We start from the raw sequence: 19,676 nt of genomic DNA, 5'->3' as shown, positions 1-19,676 counted from the left end.
TTGTCCTACACAAAATTCCCATCTACAATGAATTGAGAATTTACGTCATATGTGTCTGAGAAAATAGACATGTTACGTCATGATGATGTACACGTATATAAGAGTGCCCCTCACTTCACATGGGTGTGATTTTGGATGACCATAAGGATCATAAAAAAAACAACAACATTAACATTAAGATTACTATTGCAATTTATTACTTTTTAGCTTCGATTGACTGGCCTATGACCATGTAGTCACCTGACCTGAACTATGAGCAAATAGAAATGTAAAAATCACACCCGTGTGAAGTGAGGGGCACTCTTATGATCATACATCATCATGACGTAACATGTCTATTTGCTCAGACACTATGTAAAATTGTCCATTCATTGTCAATGGGAATTAAATCTGTGTAGGACAAAAATACAAATTTGATCAGACACATTATGTAAATTCTACATTCATTATCAATGGGAATTTAATGTTTGTGTAAGATGAAAATCTACACCAATAGCTGAATATAGGGCTAGCGCCCCTCAAACATACTGAGCTGATCCATGAGCAAATAGAAATTGCTCAAAACATCTTAACTCCATTGGACCCTCACACTGTCTGCTAAAACAACTAGCTCCACCACCTCTCCCCCTCTCAAGTAATTGACAATCTACAAAGTCACAACACCAACTTTGATGAGGCAGTATTGCTCGTTTTCAAAATATACAGTTTTCTTAATTACCTGAAAAATTGACATTTTGGATGTCAATTTTGTGATAACCATCACATTTGTAATGACGGCTATGGCCGTTTTGAGCCCAACGATTGTTTTGCGTAGGCCTACAATGCTTGCAATGGATCCAGAATCATGAAAAGCCCCCTAGTTTGACACATGCTATTAAAATCAATCAATTTTGCCTGATAGGCCTATAGGTTGTTAATGGAACCATCATCTATTTTAGTATTTCAATATATGTTCCACCACTGGGATTCCCTAGGACTTTGGATATGTTGTTACATAGTTATGAAACAAAACAAGTTGAAAGAGTTTATGTTGCAATTTGTTTGAGGTGAAACCCTAGAATGCCTAGATACTACCACCCCTGCGGCCCCAAGCGCTATATAGCCTACTGACCATGGTAAAGGCAGCCGCAGTCCCATGGCGCCACACAGTGGCCGTCGCTCAGAAGGAAGCCCTCGTCACACTGACAGCCCTCCTGGCTCCTCCCACTGCAGGCTGCCGATTGGTCGTCGCTCACGCCGCCGCACGCGGGCCGACAGTCACTCCCACGCAGCTCGTAGTGACTGTTCATTGGACACGACATGGCTGTGACAGACAGGACAACATGGGACTTAGTGGCTGTTCATTGGACACGACATAGCCTCGCCTAGCCATACAACAAATCCACAATCTCCGAATGCTAGAGTCTGGAACTACACCTCCTGAATGTTATAGAGAGTCTGGAACTACGCCTCCTGAATGTTATAGAGAGTCTGGAACTACACCTCCTGAATGTTATATAGAGTCTGGAACTACACCTCCTGAAATACGAGTAAGGAAGCTGCCATTTCCGTTCACGACAATATATTTTAAAATATCTCCCCCCCCCCCCCATTTCTGATAAGCAACAAGCTATATATGCTTAGATGATTTAGATTTATATTAGAATAAATTTGCACGGAAGTGGGGAGGAGGCTCCACTTCCGCTTTATCGTTTACACATGATAGAGCTTCCGTTGCTCCAGACTATGACGGAAGCATTTGAAAATTGCGAGAGGCAACAGTCTGGCCACGTGAGACTAGACACGACATGGGTTTACAATGTAGGCATTTAGCAGATTACCTGGTGTAACCTATACATTGTTATACCTTTCATGCCGGGAGCTACCTCTGTGTCTCATGTAGCATATCTATCATTTCATTTTTGAAAAATGAATTGTCAAGGTTTTCAGAAAACCTTAGGTTAGGTTTTAGAAGATATTTTTAGAATTGCGCTTAGGTCTAAATACCGGTAGGTTAATCCAGAGCGATTTACAATAAGCAAGAACAACATCCGTCTAACAGTAGATTATCTGTACAAAGACGCAATGAGTATACACTATAGAGTACTATAAGTTTAGCTTTTGCATACGCCTGTAAGGTCGTTGAGGCAAGTGCTACGGGCTAAGATGGAGTCTGAAGAGGTCAGTTTCAGTGTTTCAGACAACAGTGGCAGATTGGGAGTGAGTCTGCAGTTCTGATTGCAATGGGGAGTTCATTCCATAGTTTGAGCCAGAAGGGAGATTGCCATAACGACTAAACGGACAGCAAAAAACAAATGAAGACGAGTCTCACCACAGAAGGTTTCGCTCCTCCAGTGTCGGACCATCAGCTGAGCAGCTTGGCAGGCCGCAGCATAGGCAGCGATGGAGCTGCACAGGGCCGCGTGGTGCCCGTCGTACCGACAGCAGTCCTGCGCGCACACCTCCACATAGTGCCGAGGACCGAGCACCGACACACACTCCTCGAACGGTCCCAGCGGGTTGAGCAGCACCCCGCAGAAATCTTCTCCACGGAAGAACTCCAGCTGCTCCTCCGAACAGTTCCTCTGCGCGGAGACGCAGTCCGTCGACGCGCACGCCTCCTCCTCCGCCCCTCCCGACCGCCAGCTGCGGGCGAACTGCGACACGTTCGCCACCAGCTCGCCGCCCAGAGTCAGGTAGTCGTCGAGAGGGTCACCGTTTGCGTTCCCGCAAAGGCCGGAGACAGAAGACCTGTACGAGTTACAATGTAGACGCAGAGGGACTTCAGAATAAGCATAAGCTCTTAGCTCTACAGATCATGGGGAAGGGACTGATGATGGAATTAGATCTACAAGTCATGTGGCTAGGACTGGCGATGACATTATATTCTGAAGTCTGAAGAGGTGAGTGCTAGGGGTTTGAGGTGGAGTCTGGAGAGGTGCATGCTAGGGGTGCGGTGGAGTCTGACGAGGTGAGTGCTAGAGGGTGAGTCTGACTAGGTGAGTGCTAGAGGACGAGTCTGACTAGGTGAGTGCTAGGGGACGAGTCTGAAGAGGTGAGTGCTAGGGGGGGTGAGTCTGAAGAGGTGAGTGCTAGAGTCTGACGAGGTGAGTGCTAGGGGGGGGTGAGTCTGACTAGGTGAGTGCTAGGGGGGGTGAGTCTGACGAGGTGAGTGCTAGGGGGCGAGTCTGACGAGGTGAGTGCTAGGGGGCGAGTCTGACGAGGTGAGTGCTAGGGGTTGAGTCTGAAGAGGTGAGTCCTAGGGGGGTGAGTCTGAAGAGGTGAGTGCTAGGGGGGGTGAGTCTGAAGAGGTGAGTGCTAGGGGGGGTGAGTCTGACAAGGTGAGTGCTAGGGGGGCGAGTCTGACAAGGTGAGTGCTAGGGGGTGAGCCTGAAGAGGTGAGTGCTAGGGGGTGAGTCTGACAAGGTGAGTGCTAGGGGGTGTGGTAGAGAATGAAGGTGAGTGCTAGGGGGTGAGGTGGAGAATGAAGAGGTGAGTGCTAGGGGGTGAGGTGGAGTCTGAGTTAGTAATGACCTTTACACACTCCCCGCTGGGATTAATGTATTTATGTATCGTGCATTGCCATGGTTTTTCCCCTTTCAAACCAAGCCAGATAACCGTAACCGGATGTTACGATGACGTAATGGTGTGTGTGGTGTCTTGACCGGTTGTTGTTCTCTCACTGGGTGCAGAAAAAGCCTGACCGCGAGTATCACAGGTCAGGTAGTCGTCGAGAGGGTCACCGTTTGCGTTCCCGCAAAGGCCGGAGACAGAAGACCTGTACGAGTTACAATGTAGACGCAGAGGGACTTCAGAATAAGCATAAGCTCTTAGCTCTACAGATCATGGGGAAGGGACTGCTGATGGAATTAGATCTACAAGTCATGTGGCTAGGACTGGCGATGACATTATATTCTGAAGTCTGAAGAGGTGAGTGCTAGGGGTTTGAGGTGGAGTCTGGAGAGGTGCATGCTAGGGGTGAGGTGGAGTCTGACGAGGTGAGTGCTAGAGGGTGAGTCTGACTAGGTGAGTGCTAGAGGACGAGTCTGACTAGGTGAGTGCTAGGGGACGAGTCTGAAGAGGTGAGTGCTAGGGGGGGTGAGTCTGAAGAGGTGAGTGCTAGAGTCTGACGAGGTGAGTGCTAGGGGGGGGTGAGTCTGACTAGGTGAGTGCTAGGGGGGGTGAGTCTGACGAGGTGAGTGCTAGGGGGCGAGTCTGACGAGGTGAGTGCTAGGGGGCGAGTCTGACGAGGTGAGTGCTAGGGGTTGAGTCTGAAGAGGTGAGTCCTAGGGGGGTGAGTCTGAAGAGGTGAGTGCTAGGGGGGGTGAGTCTGAAGAGGTGAGTGCTAGGGGGGGTGAGTCTGACTAGGTGAGTGCTAGGGGCGTGAGTCTGACGAGGTGAGTGCTAGGGGGGGTGAGTCTGACTAGGTGAGTGCTAGGGGCGTGAGTCTGACGAGGTGAGTGCTAGGGGGGGTGAGTCTGAAGGTGAGTGCTAGGGGGGGGCGAGTCTGACAAGGTGAGTGCTAGGGGGTGAGCCTGAAGAGGTGAGTGCTAGGGGGTGAGTCTGACAAGGTGAGTGCTAGGGGGTGTGGTAGAGAATGAAGGTGAGTGCTAGGGGGTGAGGTGGAGAATGAAGAGGTGAGTGCTAGGGGATTGAGGTGGAGTCTGAGTTAGTAATGACCTTTACACACTCCCCGCTGGGATTAATGTATTTATGTATCGTGCATTGCCATGGTTTTTCCCCTTTCAAACCAAGCCAGATAACCGTAACCGGATGTTACGATGACGTAATGGTGTGTGTGGTGTCTTGACCGGTTGTTCTCTCACTGGGTGCAGAAAAAGCCTGACCGCGAGTATCACAGCACCGGCTGTCGGCCGTTGCAAAACCTTGTTTTGACCCCAACGGGTCCATTTGTACACTCAAGAGTTAAATTAACGTTGATTTTACAATATACATTGGGGGTCCCAGAGATAGAAATGCCATTAAATAAGGGGACCGTAGCCTAATTCAGGTAACACCGGGGGCCCTTGAAATGAAAATGGTTGAAAATCACTGCTAGAGCCATAAAAAAAAAAAACTTCTCATGGGGGTCACTACCATATCTTTTCAAATGGGGGTCCGCGGGGCTAATGAGTGTCAATTTGGGGGACCTTTGACATGAAAAGGGAACCACTGGACTGAACTAAACTATAAAAATAGAAATTTGCTGCCAAAAAAAAACACACTGACCGGTACATGTCGGGGAGCTCCACCAGGACGGTGCCCGTCGTGTAGACGCTGAGCCGCAGTCCAAAGTGTGTCCGTATGAGCAGAGAGGAAGGGCCGCGCTGGGCCTCCACTAGGCCGCTGGGATGGTGGAACGGTAGCTGCACAAGAAGGCCGTCCACCTGGAGGGAGGTGAAAACAAAGGGCGTTATTATAGCCTGCGGTGTATTAACATTTTTAGTTTTAGTCATTAGTCTCTTGAATAGTTTTCATTTTAGTCACATTTTAGTCACCTGGAGTGTTTAGTCTTGTTTTATTTCATGAAATACCGTAATTTCCGGACTATAAGCCGCTACGTTTTCCCATGCTTTGAACCCTGCGGCCTATACAACGGTGCGGCTAATCTATGGATTTTTACAGCTAACGGCCACTAGGGGACCACCTGCGGCTTATAGTCCAGTGCGGCTTGTATATGTACACATTTGTTTTTGAGTGGTGCAACCACTCCAAGGAACAGCTTTGTCCCTATGGGACTATGTGACTATGTTTAGAGTACCAATGTTTAGAGTACCAATGTTTAGAGTACCAATAGGGGGTGTTGTTGCACCACTCACTTCAGACTGGTCAGATTTTTTTCCATAAATGTAGCTGGTGCGGCTTATATTCAGGTGCGCTTTAGTCCGGAAATTACGGTATATGATTTTAGTAGACTAAAATGTATTTTGGCGGGCTTTGATGCAGTCATAACGACTGATTTTACACTTGCTGAAAATAGCCATGCTTGTAGAGCTGCTATTGTCAGCATGCAAACCAATGTGTAAAATGACTTCTACTGGATCTCTTGTCCACTAGTCCCTTCCTAACATTTTAGTGTAGTTTAAATATATTGACAATTTTGTCAACACATAGTCTTAGTTTTAGTCACCATAGCTTAGTTTATTTAGTTTCCGTCAGTGAAAAAAGGTAGTCAATTTTTTTTGTCATAGTATATAGTCGACAAAAGGTATGTGAATGTCAATCTTACATTCACATACCTTCAATTACAACCTGACAAACCTTTCCATAGTACATTACCCTGATATACTGTATAAACTCACCAAAGGAGGGGAAGCTAGTGGCGGCGCAACACAGTTGCAGCGGATCAGTGCACTCTCAGCACATCATTTCGTTGTACCTGTACTTGTTACAATGACAATAAAGTCTGATTCTGACAAACATTAAAATATTCACCAGGATCTTGTCGGGGTGGTGTTTACCGACCAGAACCCGCGTCCCTCCGAGCCACAGCGTCAGCTCCAGGCTGTGAGAGAACCGCTTGGCGCAGCTGGCGTCCGAGATGGTGACGTTGAACGCCGTCAGTTCTGCCGCCGATGACGATGACCCCGCGCCGTCAGTTCCGCTTGCCACCAGCGCGTACGCGGCGCACGCGTCCCGGAATGCGAGCCGCCGCCCGTCGAAGGTGCCCAGGTGCAGCCCGTTGACGTAGGTGCAGTTCAGGGGTTGGCCCGGTCTGCACCGCCTCTCGCCCCCTGCCGCCAGCCGCTTGCACACCTGCCCTCTGGGGCAGATTTGAGAGGCGCACAGTGCCTGTCCGCCGCCCCCCAGGGGGCAGTGGCACAGCTGGCCGCAGTCCTCCGGTATGTAGAAGGGGGCGCCGTTGGGGTGGTAGCGACCTGCAAGGGTCGTAGAGAAAACGTTCTTAGTTTAAAGTCTTTGCCAATATTTAGTAATACAGTAAACCTACTCATTTTGTGTGAGTGGATATGGAATCTTATTTTCCGTAATTTAGTCAGTTTTCAAAAATAGTGAAAATAGATTTTTAAGGTTTTGAAAAATTGTGCAAACTACAAAATAGCAGATCTCCAAGCACACAACACGACACGTTGCGAGTTTGGAGGTGTGCCATTTTGTAGATTGCCAAATGTTTTAGCTTTTTTATCAAGAGAAAAGAGCAACACTAAGGACATATAAGCAAATTAGGGTAAAGTAATTCATTAATTCATGGGAAAAAAAAAGGTTTAGGTGATAAGGTGACCAGCACGGTGGTTGGTAAAACTACATGACGTCACTGAAGCTGTGGTGATAATTGACTCACCAAAACACATCTGTTTTTACTAAAACTACAACATTTACGTTATGGTGGTAAGAGACTCACCGCTCAGCCCAACACATGTTATTTATTATTTTATATTCACCGTGTAGTAGCGTTCCACATCGCTTTTTGTTTTTGACCTCACCAAGATGGCTGTTGACTCCTGTAATGGCGGTGATCTATAGCGGTGTTTTTGACCTCACCAAGATGTAATGGCAGTGATCTTTAGCAGTGTTTTTCCTCTGAATTGAGGCTCAGATTGAGGTTATTGAACAGAACGCAGATGCTTGAGCTCAATAAACCTCGCTGTTACTATATTAGCACTTATGTTTATGATGAAAGCTAAAGTGTCCCGCGGTACGGCCGGAGTGGCAGATTACCGCTTCTGGTTTCCGGCAATTTAGAGAGTCTACCAAATAAAAACGTCCGGCGGCATTCCTCGGCAGTTAAAGGAGCATTCAGTGATTTGGGTGATTTGGAAAACCACCCAGTCCGCCCCGGTAACAAAATGTGCACATGCACGCTCTACAGTGGGGGAAGTGCAACAGGCCAACAGCATGTGCACCAAGGCCCGCCCCCACTCGATCATGATTGGAGGAAGGCCCCACTCATCCTGATTGGATGAAGGTTTTGCCACCAAAACTGAAACTAGGGTTTTTTGACCCCAGGGGCTCACATCTGGACGGGGAGGAACTACTTATATGGTCAGCACACTCTATAGTAGGGAGGATTATCCAGAAAAAAATAAGTGATATTTGAATTAAGTCAAATCACTGAATATACCTTTAACCGATATGAATTGAGTGCAACATTGGCATGAAATGTGTTCAACAAAACACCTTTGGGAAGCGAGGGACAACAGGATGAGCTCCACGAGTACACCAGTGGTTCCCAAAGTGGGGTCCGGGGACCCCTAGGGGTACTAGAGAGTAACAGAGTGTACAAATTTTAAATTAACAGTGGTTTTACAATATAAATTGGGGTACCAGAGATAGAAATGCCATTAAATCGGGGTTCCGTGGCCTAATAAATGTTGATTTGGGGGTCCTTGACACGAAAGAGTATTATTATTATTATTATTATACCTGACGGGTCGGTGCATCCGCAGTGCTCCGGACGCACGCAGCCCTCGGGGCTGCTGACCAGGCCGCGGTCACAGACGCAGCCCGGGACGCACTGCGGCGAAACGTCGCAGGACGTCCCGTTACCGCTGGGCACGCAGGACGGAGGACAGGTGCTGCCGCACGACTCGTAGTGGCTGTTCGCGGGACAGGACACATCTGGACAAAGAGGAGACATATGGGTTAATTAGGGCAGTGGTTCCCAAAGTGGGGAGTAAGTAAGTAAGTAAGTAAGTACATTTTATTTATAGAGCACTTTTCAAAACAGTGTTACAAAGTGCTGTACAATCATGTTAAAAATAGAAGGTAAAACAATGAAATGCAAATAAAACAGTAGAGATACATCAACAATAAGAGGTAAAACATTGAAAACATCATAAAATAAAGTGCTGACGAAATAAAAACGTTTTTAGCAAGTTCTTAAAACCGTCGACAGACTCTGCATTTTTTAGTACAAAGGGCAGGGCATTCCACAAAGTGGGGGCAACCACTGCAAATGCACGGTCACCCTTTGTTTTGAGCCTGGTTGAGGGAGTTCCAGGGGGGGCCCAGCTAAATTATATAATTTGGAACCAAATGGACACAATATGGGTCTGTAACTCAGTGTACAAATGGAACCAAATTGGGGGTCCCAGAGATAGAAATGCCATTAAATGGGGGGGACTAATGCATGTCAAACTGGGGGGGGGTCCTTGAAATTGAACGGGTTGAAAATCACTGCTAGAGCCCTACAAATCTTCTCATGGGGGTCCCTGGCATATCTCTTCAAATGGGGGGGGGGGGGGTCCTTGGCATGAAAACAATTTGGGAACCCCTGAATTAGGGGGAAAGGACACATCTGGACGGGGAGGAGACATACGTTTAACCCTAGAACACTAAACACGGGGGATTTTCACCCAGACAATTATGTTTTTGTAATTTGCATAATGTTGCTGAGGTCTGTGGTGGGTGGGTCTGTCAGGACCTTCATGATGCTCAGTGACATAGCAGGTAGGTTCGTTTCCCTGCAGAGACACGTCTACGACAATATCGCCGGGGCAGCTTGTTTATTTTTGGACCAATGCTTATGAGACTATTATTATTACTACTATAAGATGACATTGCCCATGTCATTCTCCATAGAGGAAAAACTTCCATGAACCAGGGGATGAGCGAGTGACGTCAGGACGTCAGGACAGACGTCAGGACAAGCAGACTATATGTGGCCAAATTTGACTGAGGGACTGACATTGGATTTTGTTTTTAATTTTCGTTTTTTCATGTCATATGAAAGCAGGGAATCACAGCTTCAAATTGACATCTTGTTCAGTTTGACCCACCAGTCAATGTCAATTGCAGCTCTTATATTTATTTCAGACATGCTCTAGTATGTGAAGAGTCTGCCTGTGCTATTAACCCATTTTGGATCAAATATAAATAAATTCAGTTTTTCTCCTCTGGTGAAAAGCTGAGGAGGTTGCACGATGACAGGCTCTCAGTCAAATCTGGTCACTATTGTTATTGCACTCCTGGCCAGCGGAACTCTTCCCAAGACATTCATTGCTCTTTGCACAATATACAGTGACATCATACCCAACTCAACTCTTCCAATTGAACAATATCCCTATAGAGATAGGCAACCACACTCGCAAGACCGCAGGATTGCATCTTTCTAGTTCTCATAAAAATAAGGTCTGTCTGTCTGTCTGTCAGAGAGAGAGAGAGAGAGAGTGCTGTTAAAATGACAGGGGGGGAGAAACATGTCTAGTTAAAGTGAATCTAATGATGCATTTCCACCATCTAGTGGTCCAACATAGTGATGGCAGGACAAATAGCTTGTGTTTGTTCAGTAACAGTGTTAAATAGCTCTATATTGTGAGAGTAATCATTGCCAAGTGTTTTGAGATTTTTAAGTTGATTATCTTTGATAATAGAAATCACACCCGTGTGCAGTGAGGGGCGCTCTCATCATCGTCATACATCATCTCATTCCGGCCAATCAGAATGTTTGTGTTTGCACACACTAAAGGCTCAAAAAAATATATTAAATCATAAAACTCCGGAGCACAATCACCGTTAGTGCACCAGGGGTCGCCATTGCTCCACCAGGCCTCTTGTGCTGTGGGATCGGAGCACAGACCACACGTGGTGTTGACGAGTTCACCGGAGAGATGGATGGAGAGGCGGCCATCTTTAGCGAGGGACAGCATGAACCCCAGCTCTGTGGATACAATTCACAATGTAGGCATTTAAGCAGACACTCTCAATCCAGAGCGATTTACAGTAAGTAAGCAAGAACACCACATCAAATGCATAGAAATAGTTCTATCTAGGATCATAAGTAAACCAAGAACCTGTCATCAGTCTAACTATATAAACATAGAATTGGTCATCTAGGATCATAAGTACACAAATCTGTACATTGAAAGCCGATGACTAGGGTTTAGATGCCGAACCGGAGCAACCGGATCCAATACCGAGGAAACAGAAATCCATTCCATCACATTAAGGAACCGTTTCCGGAACCGGGTTTTCATGACACTTCATGAGCTGGTATGTGGAACTTCACTTCTGCTTTGCCATTACATTGGCAGTGGTTCTCTAACCTCAGTTGAAGACCTGGTGCAATGACAAAATCCGGTCATTTTATTTTGAAGTTCGAGTCTGAAACGGAAGGCTGTATATTTTTTCATTTCACTAGGTCTTTAATGCTTTAAAAATCAATCAGTCACGTCACACACTACAATGATGCCAAATAAACCACCATCAGCGCTGCAGTTACTTTAGAGGACACAAGTTGATACATGCTAGAAGTGCTATCTTTTGTTATGTGGCTGTTGATAATTTTTATGAAGGCAAAGACAAATGTGTTGTGGGAGGATTTCACTTCTGGTCTGACGTCGCTGAACAAGCGCCCTCAGGGCTCATTAAATCTATTTTTTTAAATATAAAAAACCGGATGTTAGCTATTAAAATCTATAAAAAGGCATATATGGTTGTGGAATAAGTTGTGGAATAGATTGATATTATAATACTAAATAATGAAAGTGTTGGTTTCTAGTACTTGCTTCTTTGTTTGTGTATTTTTCCATCCGTTTGTCATCGTTTGCTTGGTTATATTTCCTTACCCATTCGATACTCATTCAAATGCGAAAAGGGTAGATGCAATAAGCTATTATAAGGCTTCAGCCTACATCTTTTTGCTCTAGGTTTTCAAACAACAAATGCAGGCAACGTTCGACACAGCAACTCGCTCACTTTAGCTCACTCCATGGTGTCTCTCTCTCGTGGCTCAAGTTGGCTTGAGACGGTGCGCCTCCCTCGCGGTCTAAAACTATGGGGCGGAAAACCGTCGTGTCAGGAACGTATACTGTAGGTCAGTGGTTAGTTTTGGGTGTGAGAGGCTTAAGCAATATTACACGAGAGGAGGTGGTTTACTTCTGCGTTGCTTTCGGAACTCGCCCTGCGGGCTCGTTCCTGCAGCATCGCAGGCGTGCATTAATCACGTTAAACCACCCCCTCGAGTGCAATATTGCAATTATACAACAGTTACCCTTAAAACAAAGAACATCGCTGAAAAAACATTTTTTAATGACAGATGTAGTCACTACGACCACAAATGTCCCAAGAAACTAGCTAGCCTAGCCACCGAGTTTGCTGTGCTCTGGGAAAACAGAGCAGCTGAATTCTTTGTTTTGATTAGGTGTGGAGTGGTGATCGTTTGAACCACGGCTAGAAGGCTGTTTCAACCAATCAGATTGCTTCCTCGAAACGACGTGTTGTTTAATAAATCTCATCACATGGTGGTCCGTGGCTCAAATGCCGACAGAATAACGGGCCTTGATGTGAAGACGGTTGAAACCCACTGCTGTAGGTGTTTCATTACATATTTGCCAACGATTGCCTGTTATCTCTCCTAATTGTAGAAACATCAATTCAGCATGGAATTGTTGGACAAAATCTTATTCAATAACAACAATATTCTAAGTTTTGGGTCAAACGGTGGTACGTGTGTGGCCCAAACGCCAAATAAATAATGAACCTTGATATGAAAACTACTTAAAACTCAACCGCTCAAAACCACTGCTCTAGAACGGTTGTTCTCAAACTTGTGTTTGGCTCAGGGCAACCCTAGCCTGTAAATTTGCTTTTTCATACACAACACCCTTGAATTATAGCACCATGCACGTCATGTTACACTAGGGCATTAAGCAACTAGTCGACTAGTTTATTAGTCGACTAGTAAATCCACTAGTCGACCTTGTTGGTACTAGTTGACTAGTTGATAAAAGAAAAAAAAGAAAAAAAAAAGGTTTATTTTATTTTTTTATTCCAGATTTTGTAGGCCTCAAGATCAGGTAGATTATAGTTAGTCACCGATGTACACAAATATTTTTTTACATAATAGGAAGTTAGACAACTAGTCGACTAGTAAACTTGGCAACTAGTCAACTAGTAAAAATGACTAGAAGTGAATGCCCTATGTTACTCCAATGATCCATTAGATATTTATGCAGTGTATTGTTTTCACTCACCTGCGTCATGGACGTAGGTGCTGGCACTCGTAGAGTTAACAGTCACACTGGGACTCAGGACATAGGGCAGGATGCTGTTCACCCCGTTCACCTGCAGGGGGAACCAAAACACTGCATTCAACAAACTGCACACCAAAATGCATCTTCGTCGTCATCATCATCATCATCATGGATGTCCAGCGGAAACCATGCATGTCCAAAAGTGTTACTTGTGTTTTTCAACTTTTCATATTACTAAAGTTACTAAATATGGATAAATATGCAGATACAAGGTTTGGTGATTTGCAATCAACCTCCTGTCTGCTCTCATCTCCACAGCGCAGATGGAGTATTGAACTGCCACAGGGTGGCGATAGAGGCCAGTTAGCTGTGACAAGCATTATCCATTTAGACCCGAGGACGATTGTACAAATGTCTTCAAAATCCTGACAGTTTCCTGAAAAACCTCATGTTTCTATGTCAGTGGTGCTCAAACATTTTCATGTCAAGGACCACCCAAAATATATGTAATTGGCCACCGACCCAACATCTGAAAATATGTTGTTACAGGGACCCCCCCCCCCCCCCCCAGAAGCAAAGGTTTGAGTTATAAACATTCGCTCTGAAAGAATATATTCAAAGGTTTGCAGCACATTATCACGATTTAAAAAAAATAGCAGATCTACAAGCTCATAGTGCGGCACTCTGTGCAGCGCTATGAGCTTGTAGATCTGCTATTTTTCAATAGCTAAAGTATAACAAAGCTTGAAACACCAAAAGGGGTTCCCACCCAGAATGGCTTAACGCGTGAGACCTCCATTTTAAGATGGCACCTTAAATTAAACTTGTGAAAATATGGTAGCGTTATTTGGGAACAAAAATCACTTGTGTGAAGTGAGGGGCGCTCTTATCATACATCGCATTCTGACCAATCGTCTTTTAATGTTTGTGTTTACAAACATTCAGTCATTATCAATGGCATTTAATGTTTGTGTTTACACGCACACAAAAAGCTGCACATAGGAGGGACTAGTGCCCCTCAAAGAAATTCTCCCCTCGAAGGGATACCTGGGCCAAAAGAAGGTTTGAGAACGCCTGATGTATGGAACCAGAACATGCACTATAAGCCGCGACAAGAGCTAGCCTGGAAAACAGACAAATCTGCCACGGCGACAAAAGAAATGCACATGTTGATGTCATCAAGATGCGATTCACCATGTTAATGATTTTTTTCAGACCTCCAGTTCTAGGAAACACAGAATGGGGGGGACATTTTTATTATTTCCACACAACAGCTCTAAGGTATATTAATGACATAGTAAAATGTTGAAAAGGAGTGGTATTCCCCTTTAAATAAATACTTTTTGAAATGTCTATGAGGAAAATGAACAGGAAATTATTTCCTGGGTCCTCGTAGGGGACGGGACTGCGACGCTCTATAGGGTAGCATGCCAACTGCGTGCGCTCTGTGTGTGTGTGTGTGGTGTGCGTGTTCTGCATGTGCGTACCTGTACGGTGTACGTGTTGTTGCTGGTCATCTCCAGCAGAGACCCGTTCAGCTTGACCCACACACTCAGCACAGACTGGGCGTCGGCCTGGGCGTCGACCTCCACGGGGAAGGGCGGACCTCCCTGCCGCGGCCCGCCGCCGCCACATGCGCCCAGCAGCCTGTAGCGACAACGCCCCCGCAGGCGGTGCTCGCGCCCGTCAAACGCGCTCACGTGGCTCGCGTTGCCGCCGAGCGTGCACAAGGGCCGGGCCTCCTGATTGGTTGCCGGGGATGGAGGACGGAGAGATTGCGTTCTTTCACCTGAGAAAGCAAAGTCCTCCCGTCTTTAAATTACAATAGTAAAAGTTAAAGGGCCACTTCACCACTTTGTTGGCCACTTCACCACGATGTTTAGAACACAATAAACACTTTCCTGGTGGTTTTATGTGTAATTACACATAAAGGGTATGCGCGTGACATCATCATCATACCCGGAAGTTATGCGGGAATGTCTACTGGCAAAACACTACTTTCTGGCCTTGACAGCTCATACATCAAAACAGAAAAGTCCTATTTGATTCCATTAAATGACTAAACAACATTACATTCACTTTGTCACTCACTTTGCCACTCGATTTGCCACAATGCCATTCACTTTATGCATGCGCATACCCTCTATACTTTGTCTAAATGTATAGTGTCTAGAGCCATGGCATCATAATGATGGTAATAAGGTGGATTAATTTGGGTAGGACCTGACTGAAGGCCCTGCAGGCCCGCCACTGAATCTGCGTGTGCATCCTATAGAGTATATAAAGGATAGAGACCTAACTGGAGAGTTAGCCCCGCCCCCCCGCTATTCATTTCAGTGGAAGTTCCTCAGTGGCGTTTTGAAGCACCCGGAAGACTTCCGGAAGTATAATGATAACTCAATGGCTCGAGCGAGCGGAAGTTTAGCCTAGCCCAGCCCCGGACCTCAATTTTGAGGTCCGGGCTTTTCACGTGACGTCATGAACGTCCGTCCACTTCCATTAAGTGCTGCAATTCCACATTTCGCCAGTAGGTAGTGGCATCTTCAACGTTGGATAGCCTTACTGGGGGCTTGGGGCATCCCCTGGAACTGGTTCCCTTCTAGATTCTTGGAACCTTGGTGGTGGTGGTCATGGAAACGGCGGCCATTTGTTGGTTCCAGTTTCGAACCAACTTTTAGGCTTCCGAACCAATTCATGTTCAGTGGAAACACTGAACTGGTTCAATATTACTGTGTGAATGTGTTTGTGCGCGTGTGTCCGTGAGAACGGGTGGGTGAATGTAATGCAAATTATGTTATGAAGGTGTATGAATGAATGCGTGTGTGAATGGGTGAATGTAATGCTCTATCCAACATTATGTAAAGTGCCTTGATAAGGCACTTGGGTTTCAAAGTTGCAAAGTCGGTTGCAAATTCTGCCCCCTCAGTTTAAAGCCCAAAACACACCAATGGGTCGAGACGCAACAAACTTGTTTCAGCTTTCGTCCCAGTGGTGTGATATTGTAATGTGCCGTACACTCGCACAACAAGCAGACAGTCTTCAGGTGTGCTGTATTCCCAACGTATCATTTATTTATAAGTCAGTGTATTCATGGCTTGCGCGCCAACCGGGAGCTTCACCGCTGCCCACAATAACAGTCAATCTGACAGCCTTCACTTCCTGTCCGTCCCCATAACCAGTCCTGTGTCCCCTCGATAATGTGTCCGGCTGGCAGACACATTACACTGTCCTGTTGCACGTCGCCGCATGCCAACGCAAGTCGACCCGAGTGATTCAGTTAAATGGTTGCTTGCAACGTCTACATCTACTCGCAACCGTTTGGTTGCAAGGAGTTGCATGGCGACCCATTGGTGTGGTCTGAGCTTAAGTTGTCATGTACATATCGTTTTAGTATACAATATAGTGGTGTGTGCCCCCTCCTCATGCACAGTAATAATCCTCTACTACATCCCCCCCCCCCCACCCCTCAGGCGCGTGTGTGCGTGCGTGACTGCATGTGCATGTTCGGATTTGGTGTGATAAAGATTACAAAAATAAGTTAATTCATTTAAGTCTGGAAGTGAACATTACTACCTTTGTGAATGTGTGACATTCTTTGCTTTACCTTTCACCGAGGACATGGAGGTGCAGTTCATCCCCTCAGGGCAGGGGGCGGCCTCACAGCACAGCCAGGTAGCAGCGTCAGTGTTGTTGCAGGGAACAGAGCACCCGTCCATGGTCTCTCCTTCCTGTAGGGAACAATACACAACGGTATCTAAAGTATGTAGGGAACAATTCTACACATAACCTTGTGATATCTCATTTATGTAGGGAAACATTACACACATAACCTTATGGCATCTCATTTCTGTAGAAAGGAGGGAACAAAAAGCACTGCAGAACTGTATTCCAGTGCAGCACTTGAGAAAATGTACTTAGTGACTCATTCGTAGCATTTGTAGACCCGACCCGGGGAAGAACGGAAAGTCCTTGGATTTGAGGATTAGTCCCACCTTGTAGGCAGGTGAGTGACCGGCGCTTAACGAGGACATTGCAGCCAGGTGAGTGACATGCATTTAACGAGGACATTGCAGCCAGGTGAGTGACAATCGCTTAACGAGGACATTTCAGCCAGGTTAGCGACACAGCTTAACAAGGACATTAATGACTGCACCTGCACTACGACTCGTGTTGCATTATTAGAGCTAGTGTTACTGTAAGTGATGCCTTAGTTTAATTAAGCGCACATGAAATGTGTTTAAATATTTTGGATATTTCAGGGAAAAAAATTATATCTTAGGTCTTTTTTTTCAAACTCTCATACCAAATGTGACCAGATTTGACTGAGAGACTGCCATCGCGCAAACTCCAGCTTTTCACCAGAGGAGAAAAAAAACTTTTATTTTTTTCAAAAATGAGTTAATAGCACAGGCAGACTCTTCACATACTAGAGCATGTCTGGAATAAGTGTCAGAGCTGAAATTGACATGTAAATATGAAATGAATGCTTAAACATGTAGCTAGATGTAATGTTAGAGACCACAGCAGTGAACCTTTCAAGCCTGTTTTCTCAACTCGCTGTTTATCTGCAAGACATTACTCTATAAGCCATATCTCCAAAACTGTCAAACTGAACAACCAATAGCTCTATTTGAAGATATTATTCCCTGCTTTCATAGGACATGAAAAACGAATGGCAGTCCCTCAGTCAAATTTAGTCACAAATGTCTTGTAGCCTACAATTGTAGTACAAATACATAAACTCAATAACAGTGATGTAAATAGGGTGCGTTTTGCGTCCCAAAACACACTTTATAGCTTTGGGCCGCAACACACCAACAACCTCTGCGTCCACAGGATGCACTACTGTACTCAGCATACACAGTAATAATAATCCACGTGGTAAAACAATAATCTACGGACACGATAATTTTGCATGCCCGCATCCGACCTCATGCTATGTTATACAAAATAGAATCCACGTAGGAATCGTTGTAGAACCACTAGTCTGTAACAACACTGTCAACACAGAGCGCTGTGCGCCACCATGTTGCTCTGACCGGGGATCGGAGCGCAGCCTCCTGACTAGAGCCGTTTAGAGACAGTGTGACGACAATGGAGTGATCAGTGACGCATGCAGCCCCACGAATAAGCAGTGAACGGAGATGTCGCAACTCTCTCAACTAAACGGCGCTGCCTCCGACAGAAATATTTAGGGGAACATGTTTTAGCGTGACAAGCAGACCCGATTCAATTGGAAACACACATTGTGTAATAACACACGCCGATATTTTGACTAAGTACAATAATTGCAACTGCAAACAACTTTTGGTTGGTATATTAAGCTATGTTAAATCCACTGTTGCCCACTATTAGCATTTCTTACTGAGTTGTGCTTGCTAATACTACTAGCCTACATTAAAAATATACTGTATAGGCCTATTTGATATTTTTTATAAGCGTAGCACGGCATCTTTGCTTCCGGGGGGGTCCCTGGAACAACATATTTTCAGATGGGGTCGGCGGCCATTTACATTATAATTTTTGGGGTCCTTGACATGAAATAGTTTGAGAAGCACAGACACATATTTCAGAAAGTTTCAGATTTAGAAGACATTTTGTAGAAGGTCTCAGGTCTAAATGGGTTAGACATTTACCTCATAGTAGCGTCCTTTACACATACAGCCACAGTCGTGCGGTTTGACACAGCCGCCGCTGCTCTGCACGAATCCGGGGTCGCACTGGCAGCCCTCCACGCACGGCCACGGGCACACAGTGCCCGCTGTGCCCACGCTGGCACAGGACTCTGGGCAGGAGCTGGCACACACGCTGTAGTGGGAGTTGGCTGGGCATGAAATGGCTGCGGCCGAGAAACAATGGATCGTCAATAACTTCATGCACTTCTGATCTTTGGTGCTTGCATGGCGTGCATTTCTATTATTACACTTGTGGGCCAAAGTTCAAATGTATACTTTCATTTCATTTATAAAATTAAGGTTAGGGTTATATTGAGCGAGTCGGAATGGCAGTGCCTCGGAATGGCAATAGAGGCTGGGACTCTAGAAAATAATCGAATTAATTTGAGGCATTGTAATTGATTAATCAAAATTAATCTCAATTTAATCGCATATCAATTTTTGTTATTGTTTCTGTAGCCTAATTAAATCAAAATGAATCACTTAATCCCAGCCCTAATAATAATAATAATCTATACCTATAATTCAATAATCAATCAATTTATCAAAACCCAAACCTCAGTTTAAACCTCCGTTTAAAAACATTCTACCTGGGCATTCTACATTCTACCTAAGCAGGAAACAGAAAGCCCAGACTCACAACACGCGTCTCCTCTCCAGGGCCGCAGCTCTGCCGCCTCCTCCTGGCAGACGAAGGCGTACGCCCTCAGCGCTCCGCAGATAAGTTCCGCCTCCTTCGGCGCGGTGGCGTCCTGGCGGCACAGGTGCTTCACGCAGTCCTCCAGGAACGGGCGCGGGTCGACGACGCCGTGGCAATCGGCGAACGGCCCCGTCGGACGCGAGAGAGCGCCACAGAGCTCGGCGGATCGGAAGCGGGCGACTCGGGTGGCGTTGCAGCCCCGGTTGGAGCATCCGGAGCCTCCGTCGGGACAGTTCCTTTTCACTCGGGACGAGCAGTTGGATCCCGACACGGACCAGCTGGAGACGTCCTCCAGATTATCCTCAACCCCAGCTGCATATGAGGACAGAAAAGAAAATTAGGATTGAGAAAACATTTGATTTAAAACATGAGGACCAGATTCTAGAAATT

General features: G+C 45.8%; 1 protein-coding gene across 3 annotated transcripts in view; it reads right to left on the bottom strand.

Moving 5' to 3' along the window:
• Positions 1-19,676, bottom strand: part of LOC306924323 (IgGFc-binding protein-like) — an 83,072-nt gene that overhangs the window by 19,820 nt on the left and 43,576 nt on the right. For all 3 annotated transcript variants that reach the window (XM_079502812.1, XM_079502813.1, XM_079502814.1), the window contains 11 exons: positions 19,227-19,598; positions 18,548-18,750; positions 16,516-16,639; positions 14,399-14,700; positions 12,912-13,002; positions 10,451-10,597; positions 8,362-8,556; positions 6,415-6,857; positions 5,209-5,366; positions 2,312-2,730; positions 1,112-1,303 (listed from right to left, as the gene is read on the bottom strand). In XM_079502812.1, the coding sequence (XP_079358938.1) occupies positions 1,112-1,303; positions 2,312-2,730; positions 5,209-5,366; positions 6,415-6,857; positions 8,362-8,556; positions 10,451-10,597; positions 12,912-13,002; positions 14,399-14,700; positions 16,516-16,639; positions 18,548-18,750; positions 19,227-19,598 (2,646 nt within the window). The remainder of the gene's footprint in view (positions 1-1,111; positions 1,304-2,311; positions 2,731-5,208; positions 5,367-6,414; positions 6,858-8,361; positions 8,557-10,450; positions 10,598-12,911; positions 13,003-14,398; positions 14,701-16,515; positions 16,640-18,547; positions 18,751-19,226; positions 19,599-19,676) is intronic.

This window comes from Electrona antarctica, assembly GCF_951216825.1.
Source record: "Electrona antarctica genome assembly, chromosome: 6".
Lineage (NCBI taxonomy): Eukaryota > Metazoa > Chordata > Actinopteri > Myctophiformes > Myctophidae > Electrona > Electrona antarctica.
This window is presented reverse-complemented; position numbering and strand designations above follow the sequence as displayed.